Source organism: Trachurus trachurus (genome assembly GCF_905171665.1).
Source record: "Trachurus trachurus genome assembly, chromosome: 18".
In the NCBI taxonomy this organism is placed as follows: Eukaryota; Metazoa; Chordata; class Actinopteri; order Carangiformes; family Carangidae; genus Trachurus; species Trachurus trachurus.
This window is the reverse complement of record NC_139909.1, coordinates 16,669,453-16,691,628: the sequence shown is the minus strand read 5'-3', so window position 1 is coordinate 16,691,628 and position 22,176 is coordinate 16,669,453. Positions and strand designations below refer to the sequence as shown.

General features: G+C 42.1%; 2 protein-coding genes across 2 annotated transcripts; both read right to left on the bottom strand.

Moving 5' to 3' along the window:
- Window positions 1-1,151: 1,151 nt before the first annotated feature.
- cirop (ciliated left-right organizer metallopeptidase) lies at window positions 1,152-8,965 on the bottom strand (the record flags this gene model as incomplete). Its single annotated transcript, XM_083993095.1, has 14 exons — window positions 1,152-1,187; window positions 1,435-1,515; window positions 2,006-2,137; window positions 2,344-2,451; window positions 2,611-2,707; window positions 2,808-2,877; window positions 4,303-4,486; window positions 4,571-4,716; window positions 4,799-4,883; window positions 6,127-6,252; window positions 6,983-7,132; window positions 7,243-7,294; window positions 8,199-8,292; window positions 8,566-8,965. 14 exons carry the CDS (start codon window positions 8,963-8,965, stop codon window positions 1,152-1,154), a joined length of 1,761 nt encoding a protein of 586 aa, XP_083849221.1.
- Window positions 8,966-10,213: 1,248 nt separating this feature from the next.
- Window positions 10,214-22,176, bottom strand: lrp10 (low density lipoprotein receptor-related protein 10). The gene is made up of 10 exons (XM_083992704.1): window positions 22,155-22,176; window positions 20,645-20,826; window positions 20,442-20,474; window positions 20,010-20,154; window positions 19,389-19,582; window positions 18,675-19,267; window positions 16,926-17,362; window positions 15,604-15,798; window positions 14,741-14,870; window positions 10,214-12,380 (listed from the first exon to the last, which is right to left on the bottom strand). Exons 2-10 carry the CDS (start codon window positions 20,691-20,693, stop codon window positions 11,697-11,699), a joined length of 2,460 nt encoding a protein of 819 aa, XP_083848830.1. The 5' UTR covers window positions 20,694-20,826; window positions 22,155-22,176; the 3' UTR covers window positions 10,214-11,696.

Here is a 22,176-nt window from a genome sequence, read left to right as displayed (position 1 = left end):
AATCTCTTTTCATATTTACATTTTTCTTTTAAAATTGTTCATTAATATGTTTTGTCCCATTTTTAAATAAATAAACTTGGAAACTTGTAAGTATTTTTCTCATCCTTTACAACAAGAAGTAGGGGAGTAGCAGTGTTGATTAGGAAAAACCTACCTTTTATAATGTCTGACTGTGTTAAAGATCTGAAGGGTCGCTATGTGATAATCAAAGGAATTTTATAAGGTCAAAATATTGTAATGATGAATGTGTTGAATGTTGAAAATGTTTCTGGACTTAGCTCCATTCCTTTCTTAAAGTATATCTTTTGGCTTTTCATGCCTATATTGTTGATAGGACAGTTGAGAGAGACAGGAAATGGGAGGCAGAGAGGGGGGGAATGGCACGCACGATAGGGCCGCTCAATACGGGTTTCGAACCAGGGCCACCTGCAGTGAGGACTATAGACCCAACACATGGGGCGGGTGCTTTACCAACTGAGCTAAACACCGCCCCACTGAGTCCGTTCTTCACCATTCAAATTAGCTCCTCTCCTCACCTTTAAATGCGCTGCGGGCGAGGCGCATTGCAAGTTTCATTTCACCATGGGAGAAGGATACAGCAGTGTTAGATGGGTAAACTTCTCCTAGGAGTTAACTGATGTTCTAGTCCGGGAGGTCCTAGCTCGCAGTGTCCAAATATAGGCCTATGATCACGCGAACAGCCACGGGCTGACGATGCAAATGTAGTCTGGGACTGATATTGTTACCCAGGTTTGCTCTGACATACTAAGAACAGTTGCCCAGTGTAACAAAAAAACTGAGTATTTCAATGTTTTCTTCTACCTTTAACATGCTTTTTACCTTTCATCTCATACAACAAGTTATATGTTTTATCTTAGCATTAGCCTTTTTCAACATTGCTTGAGCAATCTTCAGTTAATTTTGCATTGATTCAACAATTTCTTCAGCTCATTCAGCATTGCTTCAGCATTCACACGCATTTTCTGCAGGAAATGCTTTTTTTTCCTAGTTTCTCTTTCACATCAAAACGATTGAAATATTATATAAAATATTACCAAAGGGAAAAATTCATCAAACTTACAGTTTATTCAAATCTTTCACCATTGTAAGTTTGTAGTAAAAGTTTTTAAATGTCCCTGTGAAGCTGTGTCTCAGTGTGGATCCTGACTCTGCAGGAGACACATTTCCTGTGAGACACGATGAGAGCAGCCAGGAGACACAGAGCAGCAGTGGAGCCGAGAGCTGTGGCTGCAGAGACCAGAGACCAGGTCCAGTCCTGGACTGAGGTTAACGTCTCATAGAGCTCACTGAAAATAAAACAAAGTAAACATGAAGTGGAGGTTATTTTAAATTGAGGGGATTCCCCATTTAAAAACCACACTAACCTTCTTTTTTTCACACTAACCTTGTATTAGAAGCAGGAAAAGTACTGACATCATCTGAGGGAGGAGTAATGTTGGGGTACAGACACAACCTCCTGTCAGGACAGAAGACTAAACCCTGGAAGCCTTTTACCTGAGAAATAGAAACAGTCAACTGAAAATCAGTAGGATTGTTGAGAGACATTGAACCCACCACTGACTTTGAGCTATCAGATACATAACCAAAACTGCACCATGGGCGACAATGCTAAAGAGGCCAATGGGCACTTGGCAAGTGGGTTAGCACGTCTTTTGTGGGTGAGTGAGTTAAATGTCAGTACCACTAACCGCCACACGTTATTACTTCTCCTCACTGGTACCTCGTGACTGTTACTATATCCGCGGACCTCCATTACACTGGATTATTATTATACTTAACTCAGTTCAATGTCAGTATTTTGTATTGATTGTTGCTGTGTGAATGGAGTAGGACATGTACAGTATTGCCATCAGCAAAGAAAACCAATGGTGATTAAATGTCTAATGAGAAGTTTATTGATTTTTATTAAAGTGTGATTATTCATACAAATTAAGAATAGCAGAGCAGGATTATACTGGATTATACTTATACTGGGTCATGTTACCTGAGTGGCGCCTCCTGCTGGACAGTCCACCCACTCAGAACCAGACACCTGGACCTGGAACCTGTTTGGTCCAGTGCACCTGTGTCTGTAGCAGCGACCCTCCACTGAGCCGTTCACTGCAGGAACCGGACTCTGCAGAGACGAGAGGAGATAAAGTTAGACAGAGGAAAGACTCTGGAAAACACAGGTGACATTCACACACACGTACACACACACGTACACACACACACACACACACACACACACACACACACACACACACACACACACACACACACACACACACACACACACACACACACACACACACACACACACACACACACACGTACAAACACCTGTCTGTTCAGACTGGAGAGGAAGCAACGACTGTCCAAGCCCCACATCTCCCCACTGAGGTCGTCTTCAGCCGGCGGTCTGGTGTTTTCCTCCCTCCAACATTCACTCTGGAGGTCAAGAAGGTCAGGTGCAATGGTGATGAAGAAGACATGTTAGAAATGAATCAGGGAAATAAAATACAGATATCACTGCTTTACAACCTTGAAAATCTACAAATCTAGAGAAAAATCTGGGAGATTGTGTTTTAGAGAAGAAATAAAATGTACTGCATTCATGAGGGGTTTAAACACTCTGCATCCCTCCAGGTATAAATCAGTCTGGCACTCCCCCTTGTGGAGGTGGAGAAAATGACACCCAGGTTCACTGTGGAGAGAGAGAATGAATAATGCAAACATTAATACTGGAAATAAAGTGAATTGTATTCCACTTAAAGAAGAAAATAAATATATGTTTTTAGAGTTACCTGCCAGTGCAGAAAAAAGAGGAGGAGTTATCATGACAGGTTGATATGGAGCCAAACGTAGCTCCTTCACCTACAGAAACACAAACACTGCAGCTGATGTAATGTCTAGTCGATGTTCTCTTTCTCTACAACAACAACACCTTTTGGCATTGTATATGTATGAGCAGAGTTAAAAGCAAACTGAAGACCTACCTTTTTAGCCTGGCTTTTAACTGTTGTTATTTTTATCATTATAAAACTAATTATCGTCTTAATTGCAATATCTCTCTATCCCCTTGATCTACCTACGTATTATACATATTTACCTATTGTACTTTACCTATTTTATTTAATTTATATTCATTCATTCATTCATTCATTCATTTTCTATACCGCTTATCCTGCACTAGGGTCACGGGTGAGCTGGAGCCTATCTCAGCTGACTTTGGGCGAGAGGCGGGGTACATCCTGGACAGGTCGCCAGTCTATCGCAGGGCTAACATATATATATAGACAGACAACCATTCACGCTCTCATTCACACCTATGGGCAATTTAGAGTCACCAATTAACCTAACCTGCATGTCTTTGGTCTGTGGGAGGAAGCCGGAGTACCCGGAGAGAACCCACGCATGCACGGGGAGAACATGCAAACTCCACACAGAAGGGCCCCAGCCGGCCGGTGGGTTCGAACCCAGAACCCTCTTGCTGTGAGGCGACAGTGCTAACCACTGCACCACCGTGCCGCCCCTTTTATTTATATGTTATTATTATCTATTTTATTCTATTTTAATTCATTCATTCGAATTCTATTTTATCCTATTACACCTATCTATTTTACTTAAAGGTGTACAGAAAAGAAAATTGAATTTGAGCCCACTTTGGGTGATAAAATTAATGTGATAACTCATCTTTCAGACGTTGTAGGCCAAACTTTGTGCAAAATTCTATTTTTGAGTAAATCCGGGATGAAAGTGTGTATTTTTTTTTTCGCATTGGATAATGCAGGCGCACGGATTATACGTCAGCCTGTACACGATTCACCAGCCACTGATATTGGATCCGTAATCCGTCATTCAAACGTCTGAGACACGCACACACACGGAGCTCGGTCTCGCCCCAAGCTTTGAATATCCCGCCCGCTCGATAACGACCAATCAAATTCGTTTTCCTCACTCGGGTAAACTCGTGTTGCAGCTCGTGACAACTCGGCGCGACAAACAGGACAAACGGCCATTTCTGTACACCTTTAATTTCATGTAGTGTTTTCCCCATTGCAAATGATTGTGTAAGATAGCGTTTCCTTGATGCCTCTAAAATCCAATGTCCTAAAATTCTTGTGTGAATGCGTATGTGAATGTATGTGTGTCTCCCAATATGTGTTCCCTATGTTCCTTGTTTTTATCATGTGAAGCACTTTGAGCTGCTGTTGTCATGAAAAGTGCTATACAAATAAAGCCTGGTTGACTGATTTACTGATATGTGTATTGCTTAGTTTACACTTCTTAGGGTCTCACCTGAGCCCCAGACCAGACTCTGCGCCCGGCTCAGGTTCACTGTGTACCAGCCTGTGTCTTGTAGTGCAGCTAAAGTGACCGGGTCGATCCGGACTGTGGTCCAGTCCTCCAGCGCCGCCGCCATGATGGATCCCCTCAGGACACGGGACTCCCAGTGAGAGGACACTCTCACTGCAGCTGCGTCCTGCAGGACGGAGGCAGGTTGTAGCCTAGGTAACAGGAGGATGGACACAGAGGAGGAAAAGGTGTTTACTGATGTGCTGAGTACCAGGTTCTCCAGTGGTCCACCCAGCTCAGGATCTGTTGACAGCAAGTGGTTCTGCAGGGCTGAGACCACAGACGGGGAGTAGATCCTCATCTGGCCCGATCCGTCAGAGTGGATCACCTTCCCCCGAGGGAAACACCCAACACCCACTGCAGCACAAACCAGAAACATTTAATCAAAGAGCTGAGATGTTTTGATCTTTTAATCTCTCTTTGAAATAAGTTTTAAAACCTTGAGAAGAGGAGGAGCAGTCTTTCCAGGTGTGGAACAGATGTTTAGAGAACCCGAGGGCGTGGAACAGCTCATGGATCACAGTCTGGAAAATTAGATTATTCATTATAATCAACTCTTTATCTCCATCATTTATTTTATTTAATGTCATCGCATCAGTCACTTTTAAGACAAACGGTGTGTGATCTGGGCCCAGTTGTTCAAAGGTAATCCGATCGGATTTTGGATAATGGATTGGATCAAATCTTGAAAATGGGTTGTTCAAAACCAAAAATGGATTCTGAGATCGGATTAGATCACGTAATCCAATCTTGGTTTTGATCTGGATCAAACCCTCAGTTTGTGTTGTTCAAAACTTTTCAGTAGGATCAGGATAACTTTGATCCAAAAAATCAGGATTATTCTGATCCCAGCAGTATGGTGGATTCAGGGGGGATTACAGGAACAGAATGTGATTTAAATTAAATTCAAACTGGTCAAATAAACAATATTCATAATGTAGTATATATACATGTATTGATTTATATTTTGCACCTAATTTTAAACCACAACAGTGATTAGTAAATAATGTTAACTTTTGAATATTCTACAACTGAAAAACTGTTCACCAACTACTTTTCCCCAAACTGAATTTAATGAAATTTGAAGTCTGAATTTTAAAATTTGAAGTTTGAATTTTAAAATTTGAAGTTTGAAATTTGATGTTTGAATTTGAAACACATGGGGAAATAGTCACAATTTCCCTAATGTACTGTATATTTGCTTTTTAAAATGTATTTTAACAGCCCAACCAGATGGAGTCTGGCTGTTTTGATTTTTGATTGATTGACTGATTGATTGATTAGTCTCTATTACGAATATATTAAAAACGATAAAGAAAGAGAAAAAAAAGGTCACATAAAATAAGTAACACATTATAGTGTCCTAAAAACAAGTCCCAAACAAGTATTTAAGTCATAAACAAAGTCTGGCTGTGAAGAAACAACAAAGAACACAGAAAACACATGCACTCCGTTTTCAAATAAATACACTTTGAGTGACCTCATGCTGCTGTTCTACCTGTTGTTTACCGACCAATCAGCATTCAGTGTGATGCACAGTCCCATCTAGAGCACTCATTATCCGGATTTGGTAATCTTGAATATTTGGATTTGGATCAGACTGATCCAATCCAACTTTGCTTTGAACAACTGGGATAGAAGTAAGACGGATTACGTGATCCTGGATAGCAAAAAAAGGGATTTCAAAATCCGGATAAATTTTATCCAGATTACACCTTTTGAACAACTGGGCCCTGGTAACAGAGTTATTGATGTAACATGTGGTACCTGTACTGCAGCCTGGTGGTTGTATGTGTCTGCTGTCACTCTGTCCCGGCACATCACCACCACTCCAGCCACAGGTCGTCCACTAGTGTCCGTCCGACAGTGGACAGCGTAGGCCAACACATCAGGCTGACGACACAGACAGACAGAGAGAGAGGGAGTATAGAATATATATTATAGAGAGAACAATCCCCATACAGTCTGTACATAATTCAATTTGATCAAACAGACAAAGGCCTGGAAATATTTAACTATTTAACTATGTATATATTGTTTATTCTTTACTATACAGGATGTGTATATTTTTGATCATGGGAGGTATTAGTAGTAGTAGTAGTATCTGTATATATGTACGGAGCGCTGTTAAATAACAATTTCCTTCGATAGGAGATTAATAAAGTATTTTGATTCTGCTTCTAATACAAAGGGGGGCACTTTTGATATTGGGTTAGTGTTACAATGCACTATTTTTACTTTTAATATAAAAACATCTTCTGTTTCTTGTTGAGTTTGTCATTTTCATCAGCGAAAATATTTCAAACATTTGCTGTTGAAATAATCTGATTGTGTAATTTCTTCTAAGGAATATTTATGTAATGTAAAGACACAACTACGTTTTATGATTAAATACAACATCAAAAACAAATCACAGAGTGTTCAAGATGTGAATAAAGTTCAAATCTAGTGGTGAATATGGACTATTGATTATAAACACAGTAAATTCTGTTTCTTGTTTGGTATTTTTCAAGTTTAGATTCTGTTTTACTGTGAAAGACTTTGTAACTTCCTGTTTTGGTTGAAAACCTTTGGCTACAATGTGTTTTACAGCATTGTCAGAGTGTGTTCAGTGAGTCTTCACCTCTGCTCTGCACCTGTCTGTGGACTGAATGTGGAGATACAACAGGAAGTCGGTGTCAGAGACTCCGGCTCCGGCTGGTCTGAGAACAGTCCTGTGAGGTGAATCAGGCTCTGGGTAAATGTCACATCCAGCCAGGTGATCATCAGGGATCTGGTGATAATATAAAAATATGAATATATGAATACATAGAGACAGTGACCACACACAGACATGACACACAGCATACACACTGGATTAAAACCAATCAGACTGATCCTCACCGTCACATCCAGGCAGGTCTCGTTCCTGTAGCTGCTGTTGGCTCGGCCGCACCTGAAGGAACAAAAACTAACTCTTTAAATACATAAAGATCCAATAAAAATACTTATTATCATTTGAAATTAATGTTTACAAAGTGTAGTGCAGATGTTTAGTATAATATGTCCTTTAAAAATGCTACAGAGAGAAGACTTGTCATCAACCACAAGATGCCACTGTTTACCAAAATATGCGTTCATCTCACTCTGGTGGTTTTTATGCTGCAACTTAAAGGGACAACGAGGAGTTTTGGAAAAGCGAAGCGTTTTCACACTACATTTATGAGCCTCCACGCGCACCGTACATTTCTTTGACCGGCGCAAAACGGACTCATGTTTTCATTCATCAAGAATTAAAGTCAGAGGTTCAAAGACGATCACATACCGTCGTAGTTGCGACCATAAACGGCGATTCGGCTGCGTTATTCTCATGACTCGCCACGAAACCGAAAGTATAGAAACGCTGGTCGGCTCGCCCAGCATTTCCGCCACCACTAATAATAACAAAATAACGATAGAGACAAAACCATATATTTATCGAAAATGGGCCCATTAACAAGTGTGGGTAGCGGAGATTCATCCACATTAACGTGAGACGTTTTTTATAACCAAATAGAAACTCCTCGTTGTCCCTTTAAAGTAAAGTTTAAATAATACTCTATATTATTAGCAGCTTGTTTTCATCTGAATTTATGTTTTTTTTTTATTCTTTTATACAGCAGATAGATGACAGAGAGGAGGCCGTGGGTTCAAACACAGTACACACAAGTGGACACAAAACAAACATAAATCTATTCTCTACTGTATGTAAACTAAAGATGGAAAGAATTTTAAAGATAAGCAGATTCACATCTGGATGAGGGAGAGTGTGTGAAGGACTGGAGAAGAAAACATACACACACACACACACACACACACACCTGTTGTAGTTGGTATTTCTTGAGTTGCTCCAGATAAACTTGCAGTACTTGTCGACGTCTCTGCTGAGCAGCAAAGGACCTGGTGCTCTGGTTACTGAGAAAAGGTCAATAGGTCAAATACATTATTTATTTGTATCTATTTATTTTATATTATTGAAGTGTTTTTTGTATTGCATTTTTATGATATTGCTTGTTTGCACTGAAGGGGGGCTCTAATTTCGTTATACAGAGAGTATAATGACAAATAAAGGCATTCTATTCATTCTATTCTACACATTAGTCTCTGTATATGAGTGTGTGTGTGTGTGTGTGTGTGTGTGTGTGTGTGTGTGTGTGTGTGTGTGTGTGTGTGTGTGTGTGTGTGTACCTGATAATAAAGAAGACACCGTCCTCACAGCTTCCTCCACTGCTGACTTCAGTCTGACCGTCTCGCCATCTGATAGGTTGTCGCTCTCCTTAGCGATCCAGGTGTGGATCCTGATTGGCTGTGGAAGAGCAGGAGTGGGCGGGGCCTCCTGTCCCAGCACCGAGAGGCCAGGTGAAGGTGACCTGCTCCTCCTCCTCCTCCTGCTCCTCCATCCTGGGTGTCTGCTGTGCTGCTGCCCAGAGGTCAGCGGGAGCTCGGGCCCAGTCGGAGGTCCAGGTGTGACCTCACTGACCTGAGCCTGGACCTCGTCAAAGATGCATCTCTGCAGGGACCCGCGGAGCTCCAACAACAACAACAACAACACCAACACCCAGAGGCTCTGGGCCGGAGGTGAAACCATGATCACAGCTGTAACCTGCGTAAAAGTCACAGGTCGATGATGTTGATTTAGAAATAGGAAGTGGTGTGTCTCTGGCTGTTGTTGATCCCACCCAGCTCATATTTGTTATGTCTTTATTTTTAATTTCTATAAACGCATAATTCAATTCAACTCTTTTATTTGATAAAGAGGGACAATGTACATTGATAAACATTTTAAAGATAAAATGTAAATGTACTCAATTCTAGCTAAAAGGCTAATTTCCATTGACAGTCCCCCATGCTGAAATAGAAACAAGCAGGTTAAAGAAAACACAAGTGTAAGTACAGTATTTTTAAAAAAGAAAAAAAAGAAAACACATCACTATTATATTTATACATCTTTATGCAATTTTTTCAATATTTTGAAATTAAAGGTTTTTCTTAATTAATTAATGTATTTTATTTTGTAAAAAAACTCAAATTACAGCAGTTAGTAAGGACACCGTTTGTTCAGCTCTCTTTTTATGTTGTGTTGATTCTCCTTTTTGTTGCTGTTTTTATATGCTTTGTACTGTGAGGCACTTTGAAACAATGTGTGTTGTGTCTAAGGTGCTATATAAATAAAGCTAAGTTAGGTGTGTTTAAACTTTTTCCAACAGTTTATACAGAAAACACCACAGGAAGGTAACGTAAAAAGCCGTGTATTCATTTGTCTATCGTTGTCTTATTGAGCTTAAGATCTTGTGGCAAAGCTTTGCACCATGAGTCTGTCTCTCTTTTGTCAAATCTAATCAAATCAAAAGTACAGAGAACATTTGATAGACTTTCCGGTCCCTTTACAGGTGGAACTTCTTCTATAACTATTAAAATGTTCATTAAATAACACACATCATGTTGTTTTGTTGTCATCTCGCAGACTAAACCAAAAAGGTCACTGTGGACAAATGTTAAGGATCCAACTCTGGTGTAAGAAGCTAGAATAAAAAGTATAATTCATCTCCAATAATCACTCTCCTGCAGCATTAATCCATCAGTTAAAGCCAATACAGTGATAATTATTACCTGGTAGTTAGATGCAGCTTCAGTGTCTCTATGTGTTCACCTCCGCTCCTGATCGGCCGACTGACGATGAACTCTCTCCCTCTCTGTGTGAATCTCTGCAGAACGTTTGAATACAAAGCACAAAGCACAAAGCCACACGTCCGTCACCTCCATCGCTGAGGTGTCGATCGTCCACCCTCGTTCACCTCACTGAGCGGAAAAACACAACACACCAAACCCCTAAAAGTGCAAATCGTTTAATCTCAGCCACATTTTTACTTATGTACAGTGAAGTTGACCCTAATAAATCATAAAATCACGTTTTCTCTCTCATTTACCTCATTACACTGCAAAATTTAAAACTTCTGGCTACTCCACATTGACCTTTATACATTCAACAAAGCAAAAAAAAAAAAGAAAGAAAGAAAAAGAACAACTTAAGAGAAAAAAAAGGATAAGTAACTCGCTGAAATAAAAACACCATAAAATGTACAACAATACAAATGGCACACCACAAGTCTGTTGTGTCAAAAACGTGACAGAATGCGATCACTTCCCCACAGGGGGGGCTGAAGATTCAAGTTGAGGTTATTTTGTGATTTTCGGGGCCTCGGGGGGCGCCTCACCTTCCTGTGCACACATTTACACACACATTTACACACACATTATACACATACACACACATCCTAGAACCAGGCACCAAAGAGATTGTCTTTTGACACATTTTGCTTTTTGTAGATTACATACATTCACTTAGGAAGTGTGTACTGAAACACGCAGTTACGTTGGGAGTTATTGTGCACTAAAACAAGGGGTCCCGAACTAGTTATTGCCAGCTTGCAGAATAGACATGCATTTCTTTTTTCTATTTTTGTTTTTTTTGTTTTTTGTGTTGTAATAAAGTCACTGATGTGTGGATGCGTGCTGTGATGTCAGGAAAACGTGCCTCTGTGTGTCGTTACGTGTGCGGTGTGTGTGTGTCTCAGCGATCTACAGGAAACTCCTCAAAAGGCACTTAAATAGGGGGAAATGATTCGTTTTGTTTGTTTTCTTCTATATCTGTGATATTAACATGAGACTGGATGCAAGTGGCAGAAGTATGTGGGGACAATCCACATCTACAAACATACTCCACTGTCTATTAAAAACTAAAATACAAAAAAAAAAAAAAAAAAAAAAAAAAAAAAAAAAAGCATTCACACAGTTGCAGTCATACAAACACAATAATTTCCATCAATAAAAACTCTGATCACTCAATCTGACAGTAGACTGCCTCAGTATCTGGATAGGGAAGATTCTTCTGTGCAAAAGTTTACCTTCAAATGTGCAGCCCAGCATTAATTAATTAATTAAGTGCACATCCAACACTCACTTATAATGCTTTCTCTCCGAAACAACCAACATACATCAGCCGTGCTTTGTTTTTTGTTTTTTGTTTTTTTCATATCGTCTAAAAACTTACACCTTCTTTAGGAAGTTCTTTAGAAACGGTCAAATACTTGATTCCGTGAGTCGACAAATCCAAAAAAAAAAAAAAAAAAAAAGCGATCATAAAAAGGCACCAGACTTGCACAGTGAGGCTGAGTCTCGCTGTGGGGCCACTCCTGTGCTCGAGTTCAAAAACTAACGTGGAAAGACTCGGGTTTCAGTTATGAGTGGGTGGAGGAGACAAGAAAGGAGGAGGAGGAGGAGGAAGAGGAGGTGCTGTGGGGGAGGGAGGGGGGAGTCGTTCAGGTGAGCATGGGCACGTCGTCCTCTGAAGTGGTGTCTTCGGAGAGGGGGATGAGCAGCACCTCGTCGTCCGAGGAGGAGGAGGAGGAGAAGGAGGGCGAGGCGGAGAGGGGCATGGAGTTGGTGGAGGAGGAGGAGGAGGAGGAGGAGGAAGAGGAGGAGGGCGAAGCTCTGAAGAGGGAGATGCTCAGGCCCAGCGTGTGGAAGATGGAGGCCAGCGAGGGGCTGCTGGGGGGCACGGCCACGGGGGGAGACTGCGGCGTGGCCGGGGGCGGCGCCGGGGGAGCGTAGGGAGGAGGAGGCGGGGAGGCGGCGGGCGACGGCGGCAGTAGAGGAGGCAACGCCACTTCCTGGTTCTGGTTCTGCTGCTGCTGCTCGGTCTGAACCAACAGGCCGAGCTTCAGCGGCACCGGCTGGTTGACGGCCTCCACCGCCGACGAGGAGCCGGGGGGCGGGGAGTGGGCCGGCTCCTGACCCGGGGGGGCGGCGTCCGACGGCTGCTGGCCCCCGGAGGAGCTCGACGACGGCTGGGTCGGCCTGGACGGGGGCCGGGGGATCAGACCCCACCTCCGCATGCGGCGGACGGCCCGGCGGACGAAGCGAGGTCGGCGCCGGCGGTGCGGGGAGCTGGCGGCGTCCTGACGGAGGAGCTGGAGGATTCCCCTCAGAGAGAGCGACGACGTCTGATACAGGGAGAAGGAAGGAGAGAAATTAGACCTAGGATAATCAAAATCATCCAAACTTGTTTTTTTATTACCCACAAACCACTGATCCAACTTTATTTTAATAAGAATAATTATAATAACTTTATTCAAATAGAACCTCTAAAGGCACAAGCAAGTCAAACAAGTTTCATAAAACCATAGGAGATGATAACAGGCAATACAAGACCAGGAGGAGTCAAATTAAAATGCAGGATGCAGTTAATTCGATAAAATAAAATAAAAAAGGGGTTATACATGACAAAGAGAGATATGATAAGAAAAGATAAAAGGTTAAAAACAGAAGAAGGCATAAAAGTAAAACTAAGAGTGTCTGGGTAAAACTGTGAGATAAAATGAGATCATGAATCAGGGATCCTAAAAAAGGGGGAAACTAAACTAACTAAGGGAGTGAGGGTAGATGAAGATGAGGTATAAATTATAGGAAACAAAAGGGGGGGAAAAACAACAAGAAGAAGATCAAAAAGAGGAGGATGACATCACATAAAACAAGAATGTAAAAGTGGGTTTTAAGAAGTGATTTAAAAGACGTCACTGAGTCTGTACGTCTCATCTCCTCAGGCGGGCAGGGCTCCAGTCTGAGCATTTTGCCCCTAGATTTTGAGACAGTGCACTTACATTTTTGATCTACTTGCACATGTGCAACCGGTAAATTTGCCATTTTTTTGTTAAAACTGGTGAACCATGAAAGGGGCGACTTAATGAATCTGGAATCTGTCATTACAGGTACAGTAGCAGCTCAATGTGTGTGAAGATCATGAGTGAAGAGGAAATGTGAACATTTGCTTAGCGAGTTGATCGAAGTGGTGTGCGCCTCTAGATTTTTTGCTAGTGCTCCTAAAATTAGGGGCAACCGAGCTGAAAAAGTTAGTCTGAAGCCCTGGGCAGGTTGTTCCAGTATATAGCTTGGAGCCAGAGCAGTGCGAGCCTTAAAATGTAAAAAGTTAAATCTTAAAATCACTTCTAAAACTAACTAGAAGGCAGTGCAAGGACGGTAAGACTGGGGTGATGTGACGTCATCTGTTAAACCCAGTAAGAAGCCGATAGCTGCTGCGTTTTGGCCCGGTGCTTTGTGGGTTATTCCAGAGAGAGAGGAGTTACAGTAGTGGAGCCTTGAGGAGATGAGGGCATGGAAAAACTCTCTCAAGGTCCGGTTTTTAGAGAATGTGTTTAAGGAACCGCTCTGTGTGTTGGACGTGAACCATCAGACAGCATGTGATTTGTTTTATACAGTTAATCCTCCTCCATCACCGTCCTCCGTCCTCACCGTCTAATAATAAAAGCACCTTGATGTGAACTCGCCTGGCAACAGCACGTCGGCTTCACCTTAACACCGCTCCGTCCTCGGGCCGGAGCCTGCTGCCGGGGATTAATGAGACTAAAGTGGAGCACATGACTCGGAGACAGACCGACAACTCGGGGCTGATGTCGACTTCACCGTTAGAGAGAATGTGCGACTCGGCAGCGAGGCCTCGTTTCCCATGAATAAACTGATTATCAGTGTTTGTCGTATTCGCTCTGGAAGACAGAGTTTTCATTCTCTCTCTCTCTCTCTGTTCTCACAAACGTTCAAAGCGTTAAATGAATTTGTTCTGGTCACTTGAAGCTCGAGGGGAGGTCTGAGGGATTAACACACGCAGCTGACCCCAGGGGTTCGATTCCCAGAGCGTTCACATTACTGTCAGCTGAGGGCCTGACACCCAGGCCTGTGTCGGCAGGAATAACAACCGGTTACTGACGTTAAAGAAGCAAAACAAGACTCAGATAAAGGCTGAGGTGAGGAGAACAAAACGTCACAGTGGACCAAGCAAAATAGTCTCTAATCATTGACCTTTGACCTCTAAAATCTAATCAGTTTATCCTCTAATCCAAGTGAGTGTTTGTGCCAAATTTGATGAAATTCCCTCAAGGCTTGAATGGGACAGACGGGCCGACCAATCAGGGAACAGGCAACAACACAAAACCGTCATTGTGATGTTTAAACACTAAAATCTTGTCAGTTCATACCTGACTCTTGTGTCAAATATAAAGAAATAATCTCATGATGATATGATAAAATGTAATATAATAAAATATAATATAACATAGTATAATATAATAAAATGTAATATAATATAATATAATGGTACATATAAAATTCTGTACATCAATATGTTTTAATATATCAATATGTTTATGTAACTGAGATATAATGCTGGTGAACCGATGGATAAAACTGATCAATTACCATCTGATTATTGATCTAATTCTGAAAAAAAAAAAAATTAAAAAATCAGTGTGTTATCAGTGTGTAAGCCGCTGCTGGTCCTCGTCTCCCTCACCTCGTTGGGGTTTTCTGTGGGGAAGTCCTCCACTGGGGGGATGATGCCCTGGGCGATCAGCTGACCGTAGGAGGGCGGGGCCTGCTGCTGGATTAGCTCCGCCTCCTGACGGCTGATCGGAGCAAACAGGCTGCAAGAGGGACAAATCAAATCAAAGTTGATTTACATAGCACTTTACAACATCTAAAATAATTATCAAAGAGCTTTACAAAAGATATGAAATTAAAATCTAAGAACACAGCATGAATAAGACAAACACTGAAACAATAAAACATGAAACAATAACAAAATAAAAACATGGAAAACAGGAAGCTGTCACGGCATCACTCAATGTTAAAAGCGATGCTAATCAAACAGGTTTTAAGATTGGACTTAAAAAGTGGCAGGTCATTGATGGCTCTTAATTCTGGGGGTATAGTACGTTAAAACACCTTAAGATGCGTTCAGAGACACCAACAACAAGCATGTGAAAGTTTTCATTGTGGAGGTTCCTGACAGATTCATACACAGGTTAATAAAACAGTTATTTATCATATAAATTATTATATTTATCATATAAATCGCAGATAAATTACAAATAAGCAGCTCAAGCGTTTACAGCAGAGAGCTGGTAGTTTCAGTGTGTCGGTGCTGGCTGCGAGAGCTGCTGTCTGGTCGTGTTGGCAGCGGCTGAAGGAAAACAACGTCTGCCTCTTGTGACTCACTGCGTCTGATTATCAACAAAACCCGGCTGCAGTGTTGATAAAAATAAAAATAAAACAAAAAGATCTCAAGCGGCTGCGACGTCTGGAAATCAAAACAGCATGAAGTGAGTGAAGCTGCAGCGTGAGAGAGAGAGAGAGAGAGAGAAAGTCCCTCCTCACCTGTACTCCCGGGTCCTGAGCGAGTACAGTTTGCAGGTGCAGCCCATGGCGATCACCAGCAGCAGCCCGCAGACCAGGCTGCCGACCGTTGCCGCGGTGATGACCTTGCGGGGCAGGATGACGGTGCAGTTGAGCTCGTCGGTGCCGTCCCTGCAGTCCACCTGGCCGTCGCAGCGCCAGCTCTCAAACACACACCTGCAGACAGCACGAGATGTGAGATAAATAATAAACCATGATATGAAACTGTAACAGAACGTATAAAAGGTGAAAAATGTTTGAATAAAGCATGAAAAACAGACACATTTTGCACATTCTTAGGCACTTTTCATCACCAATATTATGCTTTTTTTAAAAATCATATCTCTAAGATAATGTACATTTTAACATTTAAGTGCAACACAACTGTAAAGCCACAGAAAAAAAAACAATTCATTCTTTAAACTCTCACATGTTGAGCTTTGTGCACGGTGCACACACCCTGTGACTCACTCTGATGAAGTAAACAGGACGCACCTTGCTCTTAACCAACCTCACCACAACCAAGACACCAAACATTCAGGCAAAACAATCAATGTAAAAAAAACAAAAAAACAAAATCACAGCAGCTGAGCGGTTACTCAATGAGCCTTGACGGGAGACTGTTTTGTTTCTAGGTCAATAACACGGTTTAAATATCCTACAGATGAAAGGTTTGAGCATCAGCAGCTCCGTGGCAACTGGGGAAAATCATTGTTTTTGTAAAACGCCGCTGTCGTCAATGAGGTAACCAGGCTTTCAGTCTGGAAATCAATAGGAGAACCGACAAAAACAGGCAGAACTGACCTGTCGTTACAGATCTTCTTCAGAAGTTTACAAGGGATTGGGAAGGGATTATAAACGTGTACATGTGATAATTTGGTTTATGGCCTTTTGTTTGCCTTTTGCTCATGTGTTTGTCTGCTTCTCTATTTAGCCATTTGTTTTTTTTTGTCTTTGCTTCTCATGTCTTCATTTATTTTAGACTTAGAGATACTTTATTGATCCCAAAGGAAATTCAAGTATCAAGTATCCATTAGCGTGCATACATAATATGATAAAATTAAATGTAATAAAATATAATGTAATGTAATATAATATAATATGATATAATGGTGCATCCATATAAAATTCTGTACATCAATATGTTTTGAGATAAAATACTAGCAATAGAATTAATTAAAAAAAACTGTACCGAATTAAATATTATTAATTTGTTTTGTTAAGTTTTTCTTGTTTGATTATATGTATGTCACTATGTTGTGTCACATTATATAATAATAAAGTTCCAAACAGGCAGGACTGACCTGTCGCTGTCGCAGTGGAAGGTCCCGGGCTGACACACGGTGCAGTCCCGCTCGTCGCTGCCGTCGGCGCAGTACAGCTGGTAGTTGCATCTCTCCGTGACCGGGTAGCACAGCGGTCGGCCGGCGAAGTGGCTGGACGCCACCGCCCTCTGCCCCGCCATCCCGCAGGCGAACTGGTTCACGCTGCAGCCCTTGCATCCCTCCTCGTCCTTCCCCGTCTCGGGACAGTCCCACTTCCCGTCGCAGCGCTGCTCCTGGGTGAAGCAGCCTCCCGACGGCCCCCCGCACCGGCCCTCCCAGGGGGGGCAGTAGCTCCCCACGTGGAACGTGGCGTTGAACCCGCTTCCCTCCGAGCCGGGAAGCGTCTCGTACGTCATCGACAGGAGACCGGTGTGTGATTCCACTTGTACCGACTTATAGTTGGAGGCGCTGGTGATCTGTCAAAGTGCAGGAGAGGAACGTCTTGTTAGGATAAAAGGTTTTTCACCCTAAACCCCCGATTCCCACCGACTCCATCTCCGTTTGGTTTATCAGCTGATGCCAACAGTGGTGATCAGACTCTTTAACTCCTCCCCATTTCTGTAGGAGATGAGCATTAACACTAACATGCCAATAACATGCCTCCTTTTTAAATGCTTCAGGCTTTGGACTAGTATCATATTGTATTTCAGTTATGTATTGTATTCAAATTATGTAGTACTGTATTTAACTTATGTCTTGCACTAGTATATTTTTATTGTATTAGACATTGTAGGATATATTTTATCATACATTTCTTATTTGTATTTTATTTATTTCCTTTGCACATTTCCTTTTGGAGCAACCTGGCATAAGAATTTCCTTTGGGATGAATAAAGTTCTATCGATCTATCCGTCTATCCATCAATCCCTCGACCACTGGATGTTTTGCGTCTCCGATCCGTCTCCGGGGCCCAGAGCAGCTGGAGGCCGAGATCACGGTAAAACTACAAACTATCGTGATAACAGTCGTATATAAAGTGCAATTAAAATGTAAACAACATTGATTTTCTGTTCAACATTACTCTGTGATATTTTTTTTTTTTACTTTCGGTTTGTGTTTTTGTAGAACGAATGTGTTGTTTCATAAAATATTGCAGTTTTACACCTCCATGATTAATATTTTTTCATCCATAATACCCTGTTAGGTCTAGGACCCTCTGACTGACTGATGACTTGTTGCTTGTACCAGCAGATGAAAGTAATGTTGACAAAGTGATGATTTACAATTGGAAAGTTTGTCCATTGCGTTTTATTTTGAAATCAACCAGATGCTCTGATCTAATCAACATTGATGCTCCGTGATCTGGCAAAAAGTCTTTTCTTATTCTTTTCTGTAAAAGTTGCAGTTTTATTTACTTATTTATTCAAACGTGTGTGATTTATGTTGTTTTTTCTTCTCTCTTTCATTTAACTGTATATGAAAAAAGAAAAAGAAGAATTCCCGCACACATGGCCAACTTGCAGGATTTATTATGCAACATTTCGGTACTAGACCTTTTTCACCTTGTTTTGCTTGAAAAAGGTCTAGTACCGAAACGTTGCATAATAAATCCTGCAAGTTGGCCATGTGTGCGGGAATTCTTCTTTTTCTAATTTGGACTTGATTGTCGCCCTCCGACGCACCTCCCTGAGAAGTGGATGTGCGAAGATTTTTGCTTTTTCTGAATTTAACTGTATATGAATTAAATGCACAATATACATTTTTTTAAAAAGAAGAAGCAAACTCACAATTTTGATCACGTCTCCTTTGCCTTGCTCTCTGTTGTAGACGGTGAGTCTGTCGCCGGGCCCCAGCACCAGCTGCTGCAGGTCCAGCCTGAGGGGCCTCGAGTCCTGAGGGTCCAGAGTCCAGACGCAGTAGAGAGCCGAACCCCGGAGCGCCGGAGGGGAGAAGGTCCCGTAGAAGGTCTGCAGGAGGCCGCCGCAGGGCCACTCGATGGGAGTGGACGTCACAGCCAGCTCCTTGTGGATCTGCGGCGGCGGCGGCTGCTCTCGATCCACCTGCGCCTCCTCCTCCGCCCGCTCCTTCAGCAGCTCCCACAGGTCGGAGTCGGGATCCATCTCCGCCAGGCTCTGCGTCCTCTCGGTGGTCCTGTGTTTCTCCGAGTCCCTGGCGTCGTTTGTGTCCGGATAGATTTCCTTCTCGTCCTCTCCGTGTCTCGGAGGCTCTGGGGTTTCGGCCTCTGGGTTGCAGCCCTGCTCGTCGGTGCCGTGGCTGGGGCCTTGGCCGAGACACTCCACCTGGCCGTTGCAGCGCCAGGAGAGGGGAAGGCAACGGCCCCCCGGGCATTCGAAAGACGTCACCGGGCATTCACCGGAGTCTGGATGTGCAGAAACAGAAAGGGACAAAAGGAAAAAAAAAAGACAGTTTGACATTGTAAAGCGAGAACAGCACTCACCAATGTTGAAACAAGAAATAAAAAAAGACCTGTGGCCTCATACCTCTGGCATAGCTCAACAGAAACGATGACACGGGGAACAGATGTGGGAGGAAGTGGTGCATCACTGTAATGTTTCCCCCTGGGAATTCCATGGGCGGTGGCAGCTTGGAGCCGCAGAGGACCATCGGCTCGCCGCCAGCCGATGATTTTATAGACACCCATTCCTTCCTACACCGGACTGAAAACTGGGAAAAGCTGCAAAAAAAATACTTGAAATTAACCAACAGAATTTCTTAAAGAGACAGCACAACATTGTTTTAAAAAAAGATGACAACAACACTATGTATTGGTAGATGTACGGCACATGTAATGTTGTTTTTTGGGTCTAATGTTTGTTTGTTTTTTCAATCTATGCTTGTTGTTATTGTGTCTTTCTTTGTATATATGTATATAGATATTTAAAAAAGCACAATTAATATCTGTCATCATGAAGCAGAGTGATGTGATGATATCCTGATAAAATACTATTTTAAAAAACTACTCTGTAAATGTTAACGTGACATTCAGCTAATCCCAGAGAGTATGCCTGATCTGATTTGCAGTAATTAATGTCACTTGTCTTTGAACTCCGGTTGCAACATCCCGTATGTCTGGTTCTTTAAACTCCCCTCGGCCTCTGTACCTGAGAACAACAGGTTCTCCCTCTGAACCTTTGATGATCCAGCAGTCGTAGGTGGAGCCGAAGCGGTACGACCAGCTGTGGTACGCTGAACTCCTGATCTCTCCCACTTCGTTGTCCAGGACTTGAGGGGAATGCCCACAGCGGGCTGAGGGACAGAAAGACAAGGACACATTTATTTATTAAAGCTTAAAACTCTATTAAGCCTCACACCTATTGTCAAACTTTAGTTAAAATGGTTTAGAGAAGTAGTAAAGCAAGTGAAAGTTCTGCTAAATGTGATCTGCTCAGGCTGATATCCTCTTTTACGATCACTGTGATGCACTGCAGGTTACAGGAAAAGTATAAAACAAGAATGTGACATTGAAAAATCCTTTTTCCTGACACCCAGAGACACAACATGAAGCAGAGCGCTGACTGGTTTTGTCTCCTTACCAGAGCACAGAGCCGGCTCCAAACGGCTGCACACTGCAGAGGAGAAACGAGCAAAAAAAAACAAAAAAACAGAACGAGTCAGGCCAGTATTTAATCACAACAGCCGACACTGATCATAAATGTTGTATGGCACGAAGAGTGCAAACACGACCTTTGCTTTATAAACATTTAAACACATGTGCATTAGGTGTTCATCCACTCACCTGTCAGGGTGAAAGCCAGGAGAGCACAGAGATTGTAAGTAGCGGTCATTGTTGTGACGTTTGTCCTCTAAAATGTTGGAAAGGATTAAAAAAAAAAAAAAAAAACTGAAGACTTTAAAAGGGTGAAACTAAAATGTCAGAGAGGCGCCATCTCAGCAGGTTTTGGTTCAGGAAGACTTCACCTGCAAAGTGAAGGAAGAGAAAGTGAATAAACAGTCAAACATTTATCCTCATTACATTATCACTCCATAAAACCGGCATGAGATAATGCTGCTAACATAAAGATAGTCACATGCGAGTCTCTTTAATTTGATTGTCATGTGTTAGGCTGAAACAATTGTTGCTTTCAAAAACAACATGACATCACTTTGTGGCATCCTAACCACAACAACAGAGCACAAATGAACCATATAGACATTTTTTTTTTAACTACTACAGGTGATTTCTGTACCTTCCTGTTGTCTTAATATATTTGGATTTAAAGCCAAAAAGAATCAGTCTGAATATGTTGACTCATGCTGTGGAAACTCAGAACAGGTATTTCTTTAATTTATGTCTGTCTGATCTCAACTGTAAGACATCAGCTTAATACTACTAATAATACTATTTGAATGTCCTTATTTATTTATAAGTAGTCTTTAGTACCTTGCTTCATCCTAACTCAAACAGATTACCCAACATCCTCCCTAATCTAATTTGTAGCATTAGATTTGCCTTTAAATGCAGTTGATTTTCAACCTCTTTTACTGATCTGCTCCCACATGTAACATTTTAAAACACGTACTCAGTCATTATTCGCTTGGTGAGAAAATATCACGAGTTGTTCGCATTTAATGCATCACAACAACACACGTGAGAACTGCTATATACAGAGCAATAAGTGTTATATAAGCAGGAAATGACTGTATAGCGCTTGTACGCTGGGGGTTATTTTGATCTTTGACACCGTGTTTACACGCCCTCACACAAAACAACACAACACACGAACACTACACAAAACTACACAACACGATTTCCTTCCTTTAAGCTTCTCAACAATGACGCCAGGATCGCCACCATTTCCGAGGTATAAATAAACTGTTGTTATCCCTCCCTTCTTCACTACTAACTGGAATAAATAAAAGAAACCCCCGATAGAAAATGGCCAACTCGGATCGATCAATACCTCGTGACGTTTCTTTTACAGTTTTTAGACTATGTCCCGAGATAAAGCTGTGAGTTAGTTTCGGTTTGGAGGAGCAGGAGGAGGAGGAGGAGGCAGCTGCTCGCCTCATTTACAGGCGTTTTACCAGTTAGCTTCCTGGCGAGCTAACGGCTAACACCCGACAGCCTCTCTGCGTTTGTTTCGCCTTTTTTCTTTTTTTTTAGGGCCGCGACACCGCCGGAAAACGGCTTTTAACACGACACTCGGTGTTTAAATACTCGAATAAATCGTAACATGTTGGTTACAGGCGGTGAAAAAGACGATAAAATGACGTTTTACAAGGCGGGGAGAAGCTGAGTACGTTACCATGTCAGTCGGCCTTTCCTTG